This window comes from Enoplosus armatus, chromosome 1 (genome assembly GCF_043641665.1).
Source record: "Enoplosus armatus isolate fEnoArm2 chromosome 1, fEnoArm2.hap1, whole genome shotgun sequence".
Taxonomy (NCBI): Eukaryota; Metazoa; Chordata; class Actinopteri; order Centrarchiformes; family Enoplosidae; genus Enoplosus; species Enoplosus armatus.
Genome location: NC_092180.1, coordinates 24,639,287 through 24,660,952, shown reverse-complemented (window position 1 = coordinate 24,660,952; position 21,666 = coordinate 24,639,287). Strand labels below are relative to the sequence as shown.

At 40.6% G+C, this 21,666-nt stretch overlaps 1 protein-coding gene across 2 annotated transcripts; it reads left to right on the top strand.

The window, feature by feature from the left end:
• The first annotated feature begins 604 nt into the window (after positions 1-604).
• Positions 605-20,091, top strand: LOC139282020 (synaptosomal-associated protein 25-A-like). Of its 2 annotated transcripts, none has more exons than XM_070901809.1 (7): positions 605-676; positions 1,809-1,850; positions 9,681-9,729; positions 14,494-14,611; positions 17,912-18,031; positions 18,656-18,800; positions 20,023-20,091. In XM_070901809.1, the coding sequence occupies exons 1-7, from the start codon at positions 605-607 to the stop codon at positions 20,089-20,091; spliced, it is 615 nt and encodes a 204-aa protein (XP_070757910.1). The 2 variants fall into 2 exon arrangements, with proteins under 2 accessions (XP_070757910.1, XP_070757911.1); XM_070901810.1 differs by lacking the exon at positions 14,494-14,611 and adding an exon at positions 14,147-14,264.
• Positions 20,092-21,666: the final 1,575 nt, after the last annotated feature.

Below are 21,666 nucleotides of genomic sequence, written 5' to 3'. Positions count from 1 at the left end.
ACACTTCAGTATTGGTCAGCTCTGACCACAGGAACTTTTCCACGAACCTTTATATGAACTCAGAGAACTTTACCTGCATTGAGAAATCCCAAAAAGTAGTTCCAGTTTGTGTAAAATGGCTCTTTGACAAGTTTAGTTCAGAAAGGGGTCAAGTCAAGGTGTAAAAAGCCCTCGACTGTTTTGCTGAAGGACACTTTGACAATAGCTACTCCTTAGAATGATTGAACTGTTGACCCTGATGTTATCGAACAACCTCTCCAACCTCAAGATGAATCCGAACTGAAGAAGATGATGAACTCTCAAAAGACAATTATGAATATTCATTCATTTGTTAGAAAACTGAACTTGATTCGACCTCAACAGTTCAGTGACCTCTCAAGTCATCACAAGCAGCCAGTATAATGAAGGATCAGAGCTGTGCTGCCTTTAAGATAAGATGTCAATGATGTGTCAATGTGTTGTTTCAAGTTGATGTGGTGTTGTTGTTTCGATCTGAATGCTAGGTAACGCTCCGAAATCCTCTGACTTGTTGGTGTACTAACCTCCCTTTCTTTCTTTGTCCCTCCCAGTCTTTCTTGTTTGAAGTCAAAGTTCAACAGTCATCATGGCGGACGAATCAGACATGCGCAATGAGCTGGCCGACCTGCAGACACGCGCAGACCAGATAGCTGATGAGGTACAGCAGAAGACACACACCTGGATAAACATACTTACATGTCGACGCACACACAAACACTGATGTCATCTGCTCTAGTATCGAAAAGATAGATAATATAGATAATACATCACATTTGTTGTCTAGTTTTTTAATTGTGCACCTTAACATGTATCACATTTAAGGAAACATTTTCTAATATCCTGAAATATTGCTTGTTATATATTCATTATTAATCTCAGTAAGAAGTGTTGCATTTATCGTAATATGGGACACATCACCTACTATTTCTTTTCAACTCTTTTTTTTTGGAGAAAACAGAACAATTGAGAGATTTTTACAGTCTAAATTGATTTTGGCCTCATGACCATGATGATGTGCCATTTGAAAATGACATGTTCTCATAAGGACGCAGATGTGTCTCCAAAGCCTCCTCAGCTGCTTTAATGTGACCCCCCCCTTGTTTTAGCAGTTTGTTCTCTAAGTCTTGTTCATCAAGAACGAGAAGCTTTTTTTGGAGAAGGGAGAACTTTGGCCTTTTTAATGAGTTGAGAGGAGCTCAGGAAAGAGCAGATAATTCTGTGCAGCAGAATAATAGAGCAGCTCAAATGGCCTTATTAAACATTCATGAGGAGATAATGCAAGGCCGAGAGGCTCCACGGGTGTGATGGGAGGAAAGGAAGGGAGAAACGAAGGAGGCAGAGATGGATGGAGCGACAGAGGGGAGAAGGAGAAGAAGCGGGAGATGAGGAGATAACAAAGGGGAAAGAGTGAAATGAGGATTAGGGATGAAAAAGTATTTGGTTTAAGAAGTGGATGAGATTCCGAGGGATCGAGCAGAGGGTAGAAAGTTCGCAAACAAAAGGTAGAAATCCGATAATTAATCCTGGGAGCAGAAAAAAGGAGAGGAATAATCAAGGCTCATTACATGACTGAGTATCTGTGATTTGTCTGTCTACGCATTTGAATAAAGCGGTGGTCTTTTCCTCTCCTTTGTTCACCTTTCAAATATGCCTCTTATTGCTCCATCTTAACACACTGAGACGTCTCTCTGATAGTTGTTACAGGTGTTGTGTTGTATGTCTGTATGTCTGTATTCGCTCTCTTGTGGACTCTCAGCTAATCATTTTGCTCTCTCTTTCTCTCCCTGCAGTCTCTGGAGAGCACTCGGCGTATGCTGGCTCTGGTCGAGGAGGTGAGTCCACATCACATGACCGGCCACAACTCGTGATTACACAACCAACGATTTGTTGACATTAACCAATGCCTGTCTTGTGTTAAAAACTAAAGATGGAGCCTTTTCTCCGTACATGGTTAAACTTAACTTAACTTCAGTTTTATGTTTGAGGTACATTTTTGGTTTCACCTGGTCAGTCAGCTCATGGATCAGCTCTTTAGCACTCATTTATTACGTGCCAGTCTGCATCTTCACCCTCAACTCTATTAAAGGAGGGACTTCATTGAGGGAACAGTCTCAGTAGGTTCAGTAACAATTATTTGAAAGGTGAAATACAAATTTTAATCAGCAGGTAAACATGTGAATGAACCAAAGTTTATTGTGCGTCATCCTTACTAAACAACTCTCAGAGCAGAGTAAGATCAGCTGGAGGAAACCCCCAGGTAGCTCACCCAAAGAAAACTTAGCATACTGGGTCTTCAAACAGTAATGGCACCAACAGGGTAATGTTGAACACCTCTTCCATGAAGCAAACATTTCACAGGTAGGGAACAGGCCAATAGAATGACCGCACACATGGTTACACATTAGGAGTGGGCAGTCTGGATAAAATCTTACATCACGGTATAGATGTTCTTCATATCTTTTGCCTACGAACTCAGTGCTTGTTTCAGTGGTTCATGCAGATCCAGGGACAGCAGTTTTGCTTCTTCCAGGCTCACATGCAGGGCTGCCGAACTGTAGCTTGTTTCTTACCCTTAGTTTGTCAGGTACCTAAGGCAGGACACTGTGTCAGTATGCCAGGAAAAGCTAACGTTAAGTCAGCTTTAAGTATTTCCAAGCTGATTTTGCTGTTTTTACTGGCATTAGATTGCCATGAGTGTGTGTTGGGCCTCTAGTTACTGCTACTGGCTTCAGAGAGATGGCCCTGCTCAAACCTTTGGACCAGTCATCGTGTCTTAATGAGACAAAGCCATGAGGGACCGCGTGAGACCTGGGGCTGACCTAAACAGTGACCTGCTCGACAGACTAGCCTTTTCACTGGCAGCAGCTGGACATTTGACCTTTGAAGTTAATGCCAAGGGCATGCAATTTGCTCATTTCAACCTCCGATTTGAAAATGTCCTGTGGTTTGTCCGTACAGAGTGTGTCTCCATGTGATGCTCCCAGACGGCAGTTCTTGAATCGAAACCAGAGAAAGACACAGACAAACAGGGACTGTGTCATGTTTTTGGCTTCTTGTCTCCTCTCTTGCTGAGAACATGCTCTTTATCCATCTCTCCAGAGAAATGGGCTCAATATAGACTGCAATGTAGCAATAAGACAGCATGGATTATGGATGAGACTCAACATGCCTCTTCATATAATACAGTAGACATTATAAAACTATGGCCTGAATATTCTTTTTACAAGTAAAGTGATTAGATTTTCAGCTTTCTGAAGGTCAAAGCTGATCATGTGACAGTGTGACTTTTAGTTTTTAATAGTCCATATGTTGACAGTAGTGGACCTGCATGCAGAATAGCAACAAAACAGAGCGGTCGTAATGCCTCTGCGTGCCTAGAAATAAGGAAACAGTCTCATCTGTAGTTGTTCTAATTTTACTGACTCTTTATCCGTGTTACCAAAATTAAAACCAAGTCTGTAATTTTTATATTTTCTGCATTATTTGGTCATAAAAGGGATTCTGTTTCTGACCATTCAGTGCACCTCTCCTTCCAGTACACCGTGAGCACGTGCTAATACTCCATGACCTCTGTGTTAAAAGGGTTTACAGTGTGCTTACACTAATTGAATAAGTGGAGAGCAGTCAGCGCAGGGAGCACACTCGCCCAGTGATCTCTCTGAGATCTGTGCACTGATACCTGCCTGTTCAGGCCTGTCCAGATCTGATAGTGTTTCTAAAAATATTAAAGGACAGTGATGGCATTTAGTTTAAGCTATCCTGTGCTTTCTCTGTGAAGATGAAGCAATACCCCAAATATTACCGTTACCACTTATTATTATTATTCATTCATGATTAAAGGAAGGCTATGAGAGAGAAAAAACACAAACTAGATGGTTTGATAGCACTTTAAAAACAGCTGTTTGATGTTAATTTGTTCATTTAAGCTTGAAGAAAAGCTAAACTCCATATTTTCACCTACAGAAAGTAGTCGATCATTTAACTCAGTAATCGTCTCCATTATCAGATTTGCTTTGCAGGAGTTTTCTGTGCTGTTTCCTTGCTTCTAACAACACTCTTCTTCTTTATGATGTTTACTTGAACAACTTCATCAAATTATCCTGCATGATGAGGTCATCACTGATTTCACTCTGTCCACACATTTGGCTTTATGTTGTTGTTAACTGGAAAAAATAGCCTGGCTGTAAATGAGTGTTGTAAGAAATTACAGAAGAGCTTAAACAGACTTCACTTTGATTAAACCCTGTGGCGACACGTCTGTTTTTTTTTTCCTCTTGTTTTGGTGGCAGACTTTAAAAAATGAATTAAGGTTAATGTCAACACTTTACACTTTATCAGTAATGCCTTAATGTTGTGAAAAAATTATCCATCTTGAGTGCTACACAAGGATAATTCTCCGTTCATAAAATAACAGAAAGAAAGTAAAACATGGTTAAAATAACCTTGCAGAATAAATCCCCTAAAACCCTTCCCTCTTTAAGCCTTCTCTCCTCTTCTAGATCCTTTAAGGATCACACCCACTCTGTTCTTGCACTGCAGCTCTAACTCTCCTAACTCTCTTGTTTGTTATGATGTTGATGATCCAGAAATGAATGCTTATTCTAATTTTGTACTCAGTAAATTGCTCTGGCTGAATTCGTCAGCCTAATACCTAAAATGTAATTATAAAATCCATTCAGAACATGTATCATAATGTTGTTATGCATGGATTCTCATTGCATCGACTCACATTAGAGAGCAACACAGTGAAATCAGTTTATATGAAATGAAAATGTACATGGTAAATCTGAGAAGACTATTATAACAAACGCTCTGTATTATATGCTGTATATCTGGATATACAGCATGTACAGTACACATGTGTTACTGTAATAACTGATGTATAAAAGCCATAAAACACTCGAGAACATTCTTTCCCGGAAACATGAGTGTGTTATTTCTATAAACAAAGAGACTGCATAACAATGTCAGTTAGTGGTCAGACTGTAGAAACACTCACAGTGAGTGATGTAATGTGTCCTTGTCTCATGCAAATATGACCCATAATTCCAGTGTGTGCAACATGACCTTTATTTTGTAAGACTGCAGGAAATGCGAGAGTGTATCTCCTACCATCAACTGACTGACACGTCCTGTGGTACCTCACAAATAAAGAAAGGTGCAGGGCTGAAGTCTGAAGCGTCAGGACTGAGAGCACTGTTCAAATTCAAGTGATGATGCTTCTTCTGATTTGACTGGAGTAAATATACAGGGTCCTGTGCGATCACATCGTACACAGCACAGTACAGTCAGCGGCCTGCGTGTGTGTGTGTCAACAGGACAGGTCTGACAGTGTAGTAGATTTACACACGTCTGTTCGACTGTGTGTTAAGGCTGTGCATTATTGGCTGTGAGCAGAGATAACATGATGTCACACACAAACTGACCTCTGTCTGCCCACTAACACAGGAAAAAATCAGTGACACAAATTATATCAGTCCATTAAAGGAATAGTTCAACGATTTAGGAATTGTACTTTGCTGCATAGTTAGGTGAGAAGATTGATACCACTCATGTTTGTATGCTAAATATGTAGCTGGAGCCAGCACACGGTTAGCTTAACTTGGCACAAAGACTGGAAGTAAGGGAAAACAGCTAGCCTGCCTCTGTCCGATGCTAACAACGTCCACCTACCAGTACCTCTAACTAACATTTTATATCTTGTTTGTTTAATCTGACAACAAAACGTGACAAAATGGCGTCGTAGAGTTTCTGCCTGTTTCTAGTTGTTATGCTAAGCTAAGCTAACCGGCTGCTGGCTGTAGCTTCATATTTAACAGACAGTCATATTGACCTTGTAATCAAACTCTCAGCAAGCATGTGAATAAGCGTATTTTCCAAAAAGTTCAAACTATTCCTTGAAGTCTTATTAGTATTTATAGTGGCAATTATCTTTCAAAATAATTCAAAATAATTATTTTGCACTAGCTTTGTTGTCTCTATGAGAAGCTGATCAGGCATGGTTACCATTTCTAGTATTAAAACCTACATTTTCATTGAATTGCATTACTTTTAAAACAGCAAAAATTGAATCTATGCATAATTCCCATGCACAGTATCTGAAGCGTATCAGCAATGGAGACATGAGGTGTAATGAATTCTCTTATTCATTCATTGAAAAGATCCAGAGATATTGAAGTTCTTATGAAAGCTGTTATCTTCACACCAGGCCTGCAGGGAACAGAAATGAGAAACTACTTGGTGGCTCAGAATGAAATGTGGAGAAAGCAGGTGAGAGAGATGGAAATGAAAATGACAGAAAGTAAGACGGAGATGAACACAAGATGGAGACGAGAAAAGAGTAAAAAGATAAGGAGAGAGGTAGAGAGGAGTCTGTGAAGGACATCAAGTCCAAATTCAACGCCTCTGTGGAGCAGAGAAATGGGAGATCTGTTTGAAGATGGACGTGATATCACATTCAGGCTGTAAAATGACTAGAAACCACTACACTGTTGTCTCTATGAGAAAAATATAAAACATAGCAAGTCATTTAAACCACACTTTGAGTCTTAAAACCTCGATTGTGTTTAAAGACGTAAAAATCACATGGTATTGTTGATTTGCATTCAAAGGGGATTTTCACTTGGGGGGGGGGGGGGTTCCATCTGTTATAGGAGAAACAAGATTTAGACTGGAAGACTTTTTGGGATGGATATTGTGTTGTAGGCTATAGTGCTACTCTAGACCCAAGGCAAATGGTTTGAATGTGATTCTCTGGGGGAAGAAATCATTAAATACTAAGATGAGTTACATGAGAGGATTGATACCACTCTCATGTTTGTATTGTAAATATAGATATATCTATCTCTCTGCAAGACAGCAAAGAAGCGTCTTTTTTAGAAAAAAATATTTTGACATTTTAAGCTAATGAAGCTAATGAAGCTAATTACCCCCTCTGCAGTCAACCTGACGAACATGCCCCCCCCCCCCCCCCCCCCCCAACACACACACACAAACACAAACACAAGTTATACGCTATATTAATGTACACCACCCCTGTCCCCCCCTGCGTTACATTAACGCACCCACCCCCTACTGGACACTTTATTTGGTCACTCTACTGCCAACTGCACTGTCTGTTATTATAGTTGTATGTTCGTATATTATTTATCTTATATTATTCTTCTACCTGTAAATACTCAACTTTTTCAATTTCAAAAATGTACAGTTATATTTTTACATGTTTGTTGTCTGTCAGATTATATGTTAAAGCACCATCATGATTCTGATAAGCTAATGAAAAATAAATGAACCTAAAATGCACAAGTAGATTTGTGTTTACAAGATATCATCTCAGGTAGTGGTTGACCAGTAGCAGGGCAGAAGGTGGACATGTGGTGCAGTTGTCTCTACAGTGACTGAATTAGAATAGACACCAGGAGACAGCAGAGTGGATGTCTCAATGAAAAATCAATAGCTGGCTACTGAGGACTCTGTCTTAATGTCAACAAACCTTCATTCTCTTTATTTGTCTTGTTCTTTTTGTCTTTCCTTCTTTTTATCTTCTTTCCCTCAGTTATTTTTTTTTTTTTCATGTATTTCCTGCCTGTATTGCCTTTAGCATTTCTTGACTTCATTTATGCAGGGCAAAGTGACAATGGTTGTGTTTCCTTTAAGGATTGTAACTGATACAGACATAAGCTTCAGTCTTTTAGTAACACCTGTAATTCACCTGACCTTTAAGACAACATAGGTTTTGTGCCTGAACATGATTTAAGAAAGAAAGATTTAAGAACAAAGAAAGAAAGAAAGATGAGTTTTAAATATTCATCAGAAAATTATTTTGGGAGAAACTGCTACAAAGTCACCAGGTCCTAACTGTAGCCTGTGTGACTCACTGTATCACAGCAGAGTGTGAAAAAGACCTGATAGTCTGTGTGCATGTGTGTGCGTATTTAACCAGCCATGCAGAAAGATGTGATGTCATCATATCAGACTTTGCCAGTTGGCGTGGTCAGATATCCTGTCCTGTAGTTCAGGAGCCACGACTTCCCTCCCATGTCTGTGATTTCCCATGGTTCCTAGAGGGTAAACAAGAAAAACTAAACTAAAAAAGTACATGTATCTGCAAACAAACTGCTGAGGGATTATTAAATTAAGATTAATTTGTCCACAATGCTCATGTAAATAAAGGTTTTCACCTTCTAACTCGATTAGTCATCCAGAGAAAACATCCTGAGTGTTCATTGATCAATAACAATTTAACCCCACACTGATACAGATCCATGGCCAGTGGCAGATCGCTTTCGCGGTCGGTTTGATTGATACTAATATCAGTGACATGTCTAACTGGCCTCCAGCGCTGGTCTCTATCTATCACTGCTCCAAGAAGGTCAGAGCACACTTTGATCTGAAATAGCTGATGCATAAACTGAACGGCCTTTGGTCTTTAATATCTGTCAGAGGAGGCCTCTGGCTCTTAGAGAGGACAAATCTGTTGTTTTGTTGTGTGCACAGTGGTTAATGTGGTTATTGTGTGCTTACTGAGGTGTGTGTGATGAAGCCCAGCATATGAGTCTGCATGAATGTTCATATTTTCTGTGTGCTTGTGTGTTTGAGAGTGGGCCAACTCTGTAAGCCAAATCTGAATGTTACATTACTGGAGCTTTGTCAACAAATCTCTGGTGGTACCAGCCCTGTGAACATAACAGATATAGCACATGCCATTTGGTGGACGAGTTTATCCCAGGAATCTGTGCAGGATCATGCATGAATATATTTGTGACATTTTCTCTGGAGGTTTTTCTCTAGGAGGTTTGCACTTCTTTTATGCCTGATTGTTGATTAGTTGGACGTAAGTCTGTCTGTGTATGAAGCATGCTTCTGTAGAAATAAACTTGATGGGCAGTTCCAAAGGGTCTCCTGACCCTGGCACCACCTCACCCTCCATGTAGGCTACCACTGACACTGGTTATGTTTTGTGGTGTTATGTTTAATTGATTTTCACACTTTCACTTATTGTAAGCAAATAAAGCTCCTAATGTAGGTTACATTAAAGTCCTGACACAAAAGTGGCACACGGTATGTTGCCATTCTCTATGTAAAAGATATTTTCGGGATAAGATTCTCATGATGAGCAGCGTTTATTTCCTCTGTAGTGTTTTATTTCCATGATTTTGCTCCATTCTTGGGTCAAATATAACAAATCAAATCCTCCCAGGTCTTTGTCGACTGATGACAGTTTTAGATTAAAGGAATAGAGATTTTGGAAAACATGCATTCCATTAAACAGTGCTTAGCTTAGCTTAGCATAAAGACTGGAAACAGGGGGAAAGAGCTAGCCTGGCTCCATCCAAAGGTAAAGAAATATCTGCAAACTAGCGACTTGAAAGCTCACTAATTAACATGTTATATTTACCTTTGGACAGAGCCAAGCTAGCTAGCCAAGACAGTCAAGTGTATTTCCTAAAATATATTCCCATAATAGTTGTGCCAGACAAGACCAGTCACGGTCAAAAAAGTGATTTCAAATTGTAATTTGACCCACCTCTGCTGTCCTGATATTTCTGCTCTGTTCTGCTCTGTTGACCTTTACTGATCTGTCACATTTGTTTCTCTTTTTCCCCATCTTCTCTTCTATTCTTTCTTTTTTTCATCTCTCTTCCTGTCCGTCTGTCTGTTAGAGTAAAGATGCCGGCATCAGGACTCTGGTCATGTTGGATGAACAGGGAGGTAAGTTGATAGGGAGAGAACATGAAGCACTATCTCTCTAACACCTGTCTTCACTTTTAATCTGCTGGTTGCCTCTTGCTGCTATTTCATGCTGCATAACGGGAGAGTCGTCATCAGCAGTATGTCCAGTATAAGGCTGTAGAGGCCCAGTCAAATTTACATCTCAGTGGAAAATGACCTTTATGGTCCTTGGACCTTTTTATAATTACTAAAGCAGAAGCACCATTTATTTCTTTGTGAGCTTCTGCCACAGTCCTTAAAGGTAACCTTAGCTGCAGTATGAGCTGAAGTGGCTAAAATGATTATACTGGATGTGACTGTTGAGCTAGCCGTCTGCTTTGCCTCACTATTACTACACGACGGTGCTTACTGTATATGTCAGACAAACGATCTCACTGATTATATTTTAGCTATATGTTACGCACTTTTCAGCAGTAGAACAAGGACATAAACCACTTTAAAGCAAATACATCAATGCTTTTAATCATGCTCTCTGAAACCTGGTTGCTTTTCCAGGACTGAGTAACTGAGAGGTCAGAGGTCAGCTGGTATTAGATACACTTTACCATTATCATTTCTCTGAGGGGAAAGAATGATCAATTTGACTGGTAATGACAAACATGTACACTATCTTTCTCATATTTCTCCACATCCTCCTCAGTTCTGCCCAGATGATAGCTTGATCCACCATCCATCAAAAACAATTGTATAATGTCCCTTGTGGCTCTGGAGGAATTTTGTTTGAAATTTGAAGTTACTCAAGTAATGGTGGGGCCTAACAAATGACACTGTCAAATGTAGGATCCAGTGTTTTGAAGCTGGACCCACTCATTCATGTCAAACTAAATAAATTATAAAATTAAACGTTTAAGACAACCAAGTCCACCAAAACAGCAAAGCACAACGAAAGTCAGATAGACAATAGTAAAATGCAAACTGATGCATAACCCACTATTAAATCTGACTATATATATATATATATATATATATATATATATATATATATATATATATATATATATATATAATATTTGCCTGACAGAGTACAGCAGTGAGTTTTTTTAATCAGTAAAATTACATTTATGGTAAAAAGAAAAGAAACAAAAGTAGGGTGTGGTCTTTTCATGGGCTCCTTATGGGCCCTCTTGGTGAGTGTGGGCCCTGGGTCGCCCCCTGCCCTCCCCATAAAACCCACCATTGGCTTGTGCTCAGCTCCATGCGTGAAAGAGCAGCCTAATTGGCCTGTCAAAGGAACAGATAGCCTGTTTCCCCTCTCTCCATCTTCTTCCCTCCAGAGTAACGGCTGCCACGGTGCACAGCTTACTGCTGTTAGCACAGGACCGCAATCAATTCACAGATTTAAATTACCTCTGCCTCTCAGCAAATGTCCTCTTAACCTGATCCCCCATCTGTCTCTCTCACTTTCTGTCTATCTAACTCCTCTCTATTTCATGCTCCTTCTCTTCTTTCCCACCAGCCCCTGCTGTCATTCCCTTCACTTTTCTCTTCTGACCTCTCCTTTCTTTCTTCTCCTTTTTCTCTGTCTGGAAATCACTTTGGTTACAATAATGATGAAGCTCTATCTTTGCTTCATTCGTTCTATCTATCCTCCTCTCTTTGCCTGCCCCTCCCTCTCGTTTACAATAACTACTGAACTCTACAGGCCCGAGCCATTAGATGCTCTGACATATTTGTCATGTTATTTACATCAAGAGCTCCCTCTGCCATGAAGGGAAAAAAAAGACTAGTAATAGCTGTTCATGCCTGTAGTAATGAATACAGTCTTGTTGAGCTGTAAACTGGGGTGTAACTAATCCCTCTGCCCTTTACACACACACACACACACACACACACACACACACACACTCGCAGGTCATACATAGGAGGAGATGTGTCATTTCTTGCAGTGATGTATTACCTGTGGTGGAGGTCTCAGCGCAGCTAATGAGTCCCTCCCTGCTCGGCTGTTACATGCATGTTGACCTGTATTACACCTCAGTCAGGGCTGATGGATCGCAGCTCTGCCTCAGTGAGCCCACGACAGCAGCAACTCACGACATTTAGCTCCGAGCAAAAAACATTGGTTTGATTGTAGCTCCTGCAGGTTGGAAATGTAGAAGGAGTGTGGCAGATATTTGTCCATAATAATACATGTTAAACTGATGACTGGAGACCTTTACTGCTTGTGCCATTGACTCTCCTTGGGGAGTCAAATGATTCTTTATTTAAACCTGTGAGGAGATGTAAAGGATGGCGTTTGAACCTAGAATAATATAATGAGAGTAGAATATAGACAATCAATGCACAACTTTCTAAACTTTATTTTTCTGATTCTCTTTTTACTTGTTAAGGAAGCTGACTGTCTCTCCCAGAGGTTAGAAACAGAACTGTTGCCTAAAGCCTATAAAGTCTCGAAGTGGGTTGACCACCGTTGCCATGGAGAAGCAGCTAGTCAAAGGCGCGAATCAAAGCACTAACACTGTCTGTGCAGTTGACAACAAAACGCAGTGCCATAGTTGCTTAATTTATCCAAAATTGAGCCCAGAATTTAAAACTGAATTGATTTAAGCTGCTGGTTGTGTTTGAGGGAAAGCAAGTTCCTTCATTTCAATGATTTTTGATCACCTGTGTTCCTGTCATAGTATATAAAAATGGAAATATAAAAATGATATGATGACATATTGACATGTCACTTTAAGAAAAACACTGGTGTAAATAATAAAATCAATGAATTCCATGTTGGTGCTTCAGTTTCAGGGTCCTGATATTGAGCCTGTCCCACAGTAACGGCTCTCGGGGACACTTGAATAGAACAGAGTCATCATTAAGTCATCGTTATTAGTAACACCTGTGCTTATCCTAACATGACATGTCAAAATGTCTGCTGTGAAAAAGGCCAATCGTACTCATTCTGCTTTCTGATTGGTTGAAGCTGTGACTGACTATGGGAAAGGTCGGGAGGGGAGGCTCTTACACTGTAATCCTCAGACAGAGGGGAGGAAACAGGTTGCTAAATCTGGCCTGGCCTGTCCGAAGCTGAGGAGATAAACAATGCCTCACTCTCTCACGTTCCTCCTCTACTCAATCCCTCACTCTGCCTGGGATTACTGCTGGAGGCCATTTAGTTGTTGCGTGTAGCACTTTGTTGGTAAACTCCACTTAAACATGGTAGTAGATTTCTACCTCACAGTTAGCTGAAATTCATCTCAATTCTGTCTCCTGATCCTCTCTCCCCTTTCTTCTTTCTTTCTTTATTTTACTGAAGCCAGAACAGTACGTACACTGAGTGTGAGTGTTGAGTATAATGTAATGCAAAAGGAATTTTCTTAGTTATCTCAGTTCTCCCGTCAGATATTATTCAGGTTCTGTATCTGTATTAAATGGGATAACAGAATTTATTTTTCACCTGTCCCAGGTCCAATGTTGCCATCTCATTTTGGGCGTGGCAATTCCTCCTGTGGCTACAGATACCTCAGCATTTAGGGTTAAGAAATGCACCTAGAGGTCTGCATAGCTGATGCAAGGGTCCATGATATAATTGTATTATTTTAATTTGGGGGGGAAAAACCCCAAGCAGATTCAACAACCTTCTTCACTACAGTTCTTTATGTACTCCTTGCTTTGGGAGCTTTAGCAGAGCTGTGGGAATACTGACATTCTCTTTACAACAGGCCCTGGTTGTGGGTCAGTAGCACTCATTTCTACAGATCTTGAGCCAGTGTTCATGATCATCTGTGTCCTCTGAACTACAATGTGACTAATCAAACCGAAGGAGTTTTCCCTCAAAGACAAAATGACCCCTTTCTGCTGATGGAGATTACTGCCATCATGTCCTATAACCATTAACCAGCCAGAGAGGATCTGACCTTGAATCAGAGCTTTTTATAGCTCTGTGACCATCTGAGTAAGGAAGCAGTGGCAGCTTCATGTGCCTGATGCTGCTTTTCATCATATTCATGTCATGATTTGTTTATTGATTCATTCATTCATTTGCTTTTATCATGTTCTCCTATCAGTCTCTTTCACTCTCTGCCTGCTATTGCTGCTCCCATTGATGTGCAGTAGTGTTCAGGCAGAATTAACGTCTTCATGGACAGATGCAGTTTTGGATGAGGCATACTGCTACTGATGCAGGTTATTTCTACTGCCACTCAGGTGAAATACTCATTCATAAAAACAATATGTACTGTAATATATACGCTTTGGATGGAGGTAGGAAACAAAAGCTTCTGGAACCGTGTAGAATCCAAGGACAAAAATCAATGTCACCCCAGCAACTCGTAATGCTTTTTGCCTGCTTTGCCTTCTGCACGTAGCCAAAACATTCTGCCTCTTGCACTGTAGCGTAGAGCGCCAACCCTCAAAAAACACACCAGTCAAATTTATTTCACTACTCTCATGCCTTTGTCCTCACCAGAACAACTTGATCGTGTGGAAGAGGGCATGAACAAGGTGAACGCAGACCTGAAGGAGGCCGAGAAAGATTTAAAAGATATAGGACAATGCTGTGGTCTGATATGCCCATGTATTAAAAAGTAGGTACCGGTCAGGAGCCCCGAGCTCTTGCCTGTCCAGTGCTGGTGGTGGTGGTGGTGATGTCTGATGTCTCTCTTGTCACAGTCAAAGTCTTTTTTTGTCTCTTCTCCTTTGTTTCTCCTCTCTACTCCCCTCCCTTCCTTCCACCCGTGACTTCTTCCTCCTCTCTTCTCTTCTCATGTGCTTTCGTTCTTTTGCTGGGAAAAATGACAATGTGTTGGTAATCAGAGCAACTGGAGCGCATCGAGGAGGGGATGGACCAAATCAATAAGGACATGAAGGATGCAGAAAAGAATTTGAACAATCTAGGACAGTTCTGTGGTCTATGTTCATGTCCCTGTAACAAGTAGGTGCTGCCTGTGTCGCCTGACTACATGTGTTTCAGTGCCTGCCTTCCTGCCTCTCTATCCATCTGCCTGCTTCTGGTGTATAGAGCATGGTGAACTGTGGTGTGACCAGTCAGGCCCGTAGCCACAACAGCACACTCTCTGAACAGGCACCAGCACAGCATGCGCGTGTGGGTGTGTTTGCTTTATTAAGGTTGAGATAAAGTGAACAATTGTGTGCATGCATGAACAACACACACATCTGCACAACAGGTCCGATGTCACTTTTGTTTGCTCTCCGGCCTCCACGGCTGTTGTCCTCAAAAAAAGCCCTTCATTCCACATCGGATGAGAAATTCTCTTCCAGCAGGTAGCGGCATCAACAGGGATCTGAGCCACGGCACCCCACCACCCCCCACCCCGAACCCAAGCCCCCCACCCAAGCCCCCCACCTTAACACCCTGCAGCATGGTGCATCATGCTGCGTACAAAGTCCAACCAAAGAATAAATCAACTAGTTGCCTTCTCTACTAAATTACTAAATTAAATCTGCCATTTGAAAAGCTATTAATGTTGGTGTTTCACATTTTTTTATATGAATTAATTGATTACATGGGACTCGTGCAATACAGTAAAAGAAAGTTACCTAATTTAAAATGAACCTTTCATACAAGACTGTATCACAGTTCCTAGAAGTTATATTTTCAGAAAAAAATGGCTGCTTATTATTACAGTACAGTATATATACAACTGATATAGATAGGAAACCTACCATAAAGGAATAGTTTGACATTTTGGGAAATATGCTTATTCTCTTTCTTGCCTAAATATGTGTTTGGAGCCAGCAGATGGTTAGCTTAGCTTAGCACAAAGACTGGTAACGGAGGGAAACAGCTAGCCTGTTTTTCCCAAAATGTGGAAGTATTCCTTTAAGCGTAATTGTTTGGGGGTCCTACTTCGGAGATGATTGATTTATTTGTTCTTGAATGTATGCTATTCTTTATACGTTTTTCAGACAGTGCACATGAACTGGTTACATTGCAAGCAAGCCTTGATATATGTTACTTTATAATCAAACACATAGAATAAAAATACATTTAAAGTGATGTGAGCTGCTAAAATGTTTAACTTACTCTTTAACACACCAATGGCATACGACCCTCAGATTATAAACTGTGCCTATAGGATACCTCAGCGGGCCCCTGCCTCTCTTCCCTCAGGACTGTCCTATATAATGAAATATCATACAAGAGTGGGGCTAACTTGCTTTTTGAGCACACTCAACATCAGGTGCCATCACTTAATATATATATTATATATATAATATTAAAGCTCTTGAATCCTTTATTTGTACTTTGAATGCTTCCATATGAAGGTGCCAGTTTTGCCAAACTCCTGTGTGATCCGTTCACTGGCCCTCAACAGCCAAGCTATGGCCACTGAGTCATGTCTGAGCATATTATACTCTGGGACCAATCCATGTACTGTATACAGTTGTCTATCTCAGAGCTATAGAAAACACAAGTGGCTGACAAATATTCAATGGCCATATTGGTTATTTTGTGTTGGGTTTGCAGCAAGATGTTTCTCAGATATTCTTCTGGGAATGAATTAAGTGATGCCTTGATTTACCAAATGCAGTGCGTAGAATACACTACTGTATATCTCAGGTCAGGTATTAGTGTAGAAGTGTTTGTATTCTTGAGGAAAGGATTAAGCAGAACCAAAAAACCTGCATTTTTCAAGTATTTATTTTTCTTCGTTTTGCCTTCATTGTGTACTACCACATTTTATATATATATATATATATATCCATTCTGGAGATGAAATACGTCAGTAGACATTTTAACAACAGACGATTCTTTTCTCCAAAACAGGGCTGAACAGGATCTTGACAGTAGCACATGTAACTAATCTGCTTTATTTGCATCACAGCTGTCATTTTGTAGGAGCTGTTTTCAGTTTAAAATAGTCACCACATGATTTTGGATTGAACTTCGTGTTTTCTGTATGAAGGTATATTTGGAGTTTGCTGCTTCCATATGTGATTGTTTTGGGTTCAGATCTTGTCTATTCTATAGCTCTCTGGTCCTCCCTATCACGAACCACTTGTTATGTAATCCTGTGGTTATGTCATGTGTTTCATCTGATCTAGACTCTTTATATGGGAGCCCTGGGTCAAATAGCATAAGAAAAATAATTCTTGCTTGTTGTTATAAACTGCCTGGAGCACCCGATGGATGTGGTTTACCACCTCAAGACAACAATGTTGCATACAGTAGTTGTCTTTCATTGGAAAAACAAACTTTTTAATAGCCTAAACTTTGTCCGTTGTGTTGTCATCAGTGATGACCTCCACTCATCAGGTGCTCCAGCATAAAAAAACAAATGCTAAGAATTACATTTGCCTATTTGACTGTATACAGTGTATATCATTCTACAGATTTATCCATCCAGATGAAATGAAGGGCTGATCACAGCTACTGTGTCACTTAGTCTCACTTGCAAAATGATCACCGTTCACTTTGGGTTTCTTTTGGTTGATTTTCCACACTGGATCTAACTGCTCGGTCTTCTTTTAATAGATACAGCATGTGTCTGATCCTGGTCCTCTTCACGTGCTCTCCCTTCCCATGTCAAACATTGTGTACGATGTCTCTGCCTTGCATGTCCTCTCAACCTGCATGTTTACATGTTTGTGTGTTTGTGTGTGTTTGTGTCTCCCCTGTCTGGAGTCCAATTATTATGTTGTGTTTGTGCTCTTCTGTATGTGCTTGTGGGAGAGGGTTTCCTGAGTCTTCAAAGGACCTTAATTACTTTCTAACACAAGCCACATGCAAGCTTATTGTGCTCATATTCAATTGATCTGCACGTTAGATCAATTATTCATTAACAGATAGATCAATGATTCACTAACAGATTGCAAATGCATGCATGTAAGTTCATCATACGTGGCTGGCATGTTGCTTTTAGCAGGCTAATTGGCTTGACACCATATTACGTAATGCATTCTAAACATATATTCATGTATATGTTTTAATAGTGCACTGCTAGTGAACATGCACTTACATGGACATGCATATACACATGCACTCCAGTGCGCACACACACACACACACACACACACACACACATACACATAGTGTGACACATACTGACCAGCATACACTCACATGCACACCCACAGCATGCCTAGTCTTGATTACATTCACAAACAAGTAAACAATTGCACACATGCACACAAAATACAAATACATCTACACACACACACAACAACAGCAACTGTTACTCTGGCTCTGACTGAAATATGTGTGTGGTAGGATTAAGGGCGGGGGCCAGGCCTGGGGAGGGAACCAGGATGGAGTGGTGAACAGCCAGCCGGGGGCTCGAGTGGTGGACGAGCGTGAACAGATGGCCATCAGTGGGGGCTTCATCCGCAGGTAAGTGTGTGTCTGTGTGAGTGCGTGTAGCAGGCATGCTTGCTTGTTTTTGTGTGTCTGCATAAGTGATCATGTATGGTTGTCTGTGTGTGTGTGTGTGTTTATACTGTTTACGTCCTTATCCTGGAATAGGTTTCCCATCTTTACTTTTTTAAAGAAACATTTTACCATCATTATGGACCATGTGTCAGCTGGTCACCTGTATTTTCATACTATTTGCTGCTGGAACATCGCAGTGTTCCCTTGGGAATCAATAACATTTTATGTTAATTTACCGTGATGTTTAGAGGCTTAGATTGAAGATTTACATATTGAAGGTATGTGCAGTAAAACCATACTCATGTGAAGTGCTGTCCATGGTACTGAATCTTCAGACAGCCCATAACAGTGTGATAAAGCAGCCCATGTTGTAGATAGATACATTTTGAGCAGTAACCAGTACGCCTTATTATTTTATCCTTAAATGTCCCAATATTTGGATTCCAATGACACTGAGATGAATTTGTTCATGATTTCATTTAAAACATAGTGTGATGTATTGCACCGTGCCGTTTTGTGACACAACAGTAGCTACCACATCATTTTTGGCCAATAATCAATCCCACGTCCTCTCGTGTGTCTCAGGGTAACAGAGGACGCCAGGGAGAACGAGATGGATGAGAACCTGGAGCAGGTGGGCGGGATCATTGGCAACCTGCGTCACATGGCCCTGGACATGGGCCAGGAGATCGACACCCAGAACCGCCAGATCGATAGGATTATGGAGAAGGTACTGTGCGAAGAGCGCTGCTATGGAGAGTACTGGATTGTAGTTGGTGGGAGAGGGTGTGTCATTTCTAGAGAATTGCATGACTCTGATGTCGTTGCCTCTTCACCATTAACCAGCTAAATTCATACTTATTCATGGGAACGGGTCGTTACTAGACAACAACCTGTCAAAGTAACGTTTAATCCAAGGTGGGCAAAGACAGTGCCAACAGAGTTTACATTTAGATAGACGTGTAATGCTCCAAAACCTATAAGCTACTAAAATGGAGTCACTGAACTGAACATGGAACTACAATGTGAGGATCAAGGAGAAAATACAGGTACACCTTTGTTGTATTTATGAGATAAGAGATAATTAAGAGAGTACTTTTTGAAATAACCATTTATAGGCCTATTTGTATTTATGCTAGGGGAGGGTATGGAAAGCTATGGGGGCAACCAGAAATTGGGAGTTTAACAGTGTAATGTCAGAACTGTGGGTAAAGTAAGTACATGAAAGGAAACAAATCTAGAAAAATGGTAGCTAATCTATAGAGTATTTAGCATGGATTACATGCTCAGCATTAGGCTGAGTAACAGCAAATGCAGCTGTGCTGACTTTGAGCCGATTTAGGTTTGACATAGTGATGAAGGAAATCGGATTCACATGAACAAAATTTGTGTGTAAATCTGGATGTGAAACACCCCAACTGTGCACTTTGTCCATTAGTTCAATATGTATGTCTTCATTGAAGGATAATTGCGATTTATTTCAACCTGGCGTATTTCCCATAAATATGTTAATGGATTCGGGAAACAAGGAATCAAACAAATCGCCATAAGTCTCCTACAGCTTTTCAAATAAACTTTTGTCTCTGAGTCTGATTGTAAGTAAAAATGGAAAGAAGCCACCTTAAACAGCCATTATGGGATCTACATTTGGGTCACATAATTGCTGACATAATCAGCTGGCAAGTTGATTACCTTTTGATTTTGTTAAGAAATAATAGTTCTGTTACACATCGCCCACTCATACTCTCTCCACGCTGTATGTAGTGCTTCTTAAACGGCTTCACCGATTTAGATCGTTTGTCCTGTTTTCTTCATCACTCTTTGTCATGAGAGAAGACACCAAGTTGAAATAAACCGGAATTTTCCTTTAAAGTAAAGCATCCCCCACCCTTTGCCATTTTCTAACCAACTGCGAGCTGAGCTGTGTAACAGCCACTACTTTTCTCTTTCAGGCTGATTCCAACAAGACCAGGATTGACGAGGCCAACCAGCGCGCTACAAAGATGTTGGGCAGTGGCTAAACTGCAGCAAAAAGTGCTTTCATCCCTGTTTAACCCCAGTCACCCTGAAAATGACAACACCAACCAAACCCAGCCCAGCCCCCAACACCAACGCCCAGCGCCCACTTCCTATGCTCGACAGCCGGCGCTGCAAAGTCATGCTTTTACTGTGATACTTGTAGAGGTTTGCACACATGCACATATCATATATTCCTCTGACCCCCCTCTCAGTCCTGCCCTTCACTTCCCTCCTTGTTGTCAATGTTATTGTGTTGTCGCTCTTTTGATTTTGTTAAGAAATAATAGTTCTGTTACACATCGCCCACTCAAACTCTCTCCACGCTGTACATAGTGCTTCTTAAACGGCTTCACCGATTTAGATCGTTTGTCCTGTTTTCTTCATCACTCTTTTTTTAAGTCTGTGTGTAATATAAACTGTATGTACACCTTGCTCCAAGATGTCCTCCCCCCCCACGTCGGTATTGTGGTGTTGTTCATGTAAGACGCTGTATTCATCAGTTCAGATGTTGTGATGCTACATGATAAGGCCACAGTGATTTGCGGTGAATATAGTGAACATAACAACCCTCACAGCTTGTAACCAAGGCTACTGTTTAAATACAAAGTCATTTAATGTAGATTTTGAGCCACTCAGATCTTAATGACATAGTAGACCTTGGAGCTCAATTAAGTATTTGTGCCATTTGGATGAAAACATGGCTTTTTGTTCCTGACCAGTATTTTACCAACTCTATTGATGGAGCTGTGTTAACACAATTTGATGCTATTGACTGTATAGTATATGACTTTTCCTCAGGGAGCTAAATCTAACCATTCAAAAGCAAGGGTTGAATATTTAATTGGTTTGTCATAATTCATAAATACTGTATGATAAGGCTCAGTGTATATGCAGATAATTGCATTTGTTTGTGGTCTGAGTAGCATTGTTGATGGGACTCTTGTTTAACCCTCAGAAACATACTGGGCATTAACCATGATAACTAACGTTGTGATTGATAATGAAAGGAGGTGGAGCTTTGCTAGAGGTCAGAGCTCAACAGCAAAGTTACAGGGGGGTCAACAACATCTTCACATACCAGTCCAGACTGCTTTACCCAAGATTCAACCCTAGCGATATCAAGTAGCGCATTAAGTGTGTTATGCATGTCCATCCGCTGCTAAGACACTGAATAATTCATTTATCCAGGCAAAAATATCCTAACATGGCAGCCGCATGCTACATATGTAGGCCACACAGAGGAGAGGCCCATATTTATCTGCAATAGTGCCACTCTTTTTGTTTCATGTCTCTTTACCTTTCCAGACTGTGACCATCACTGTAAATTAATACCTTGGAAAATGCCAATAAAACCATCATAACTGTAGAACCAATCTGAGCTTCCTTTCTATTTTTACGACTTTCAAAACTGGTTTGAGTTCATATCATGGTCCTGTGCAACTCACCAAGCTCAGAACCAAGACAAGCATGGTTCAAAGTACTTTGGTCACCCACACCAAAAATAGAGAAAAGTAGGGAGAAAAAACTGGACTGAATGTAGTTATTGTATAAGAGCGGGCTAACCCGGCTTTAGCCCA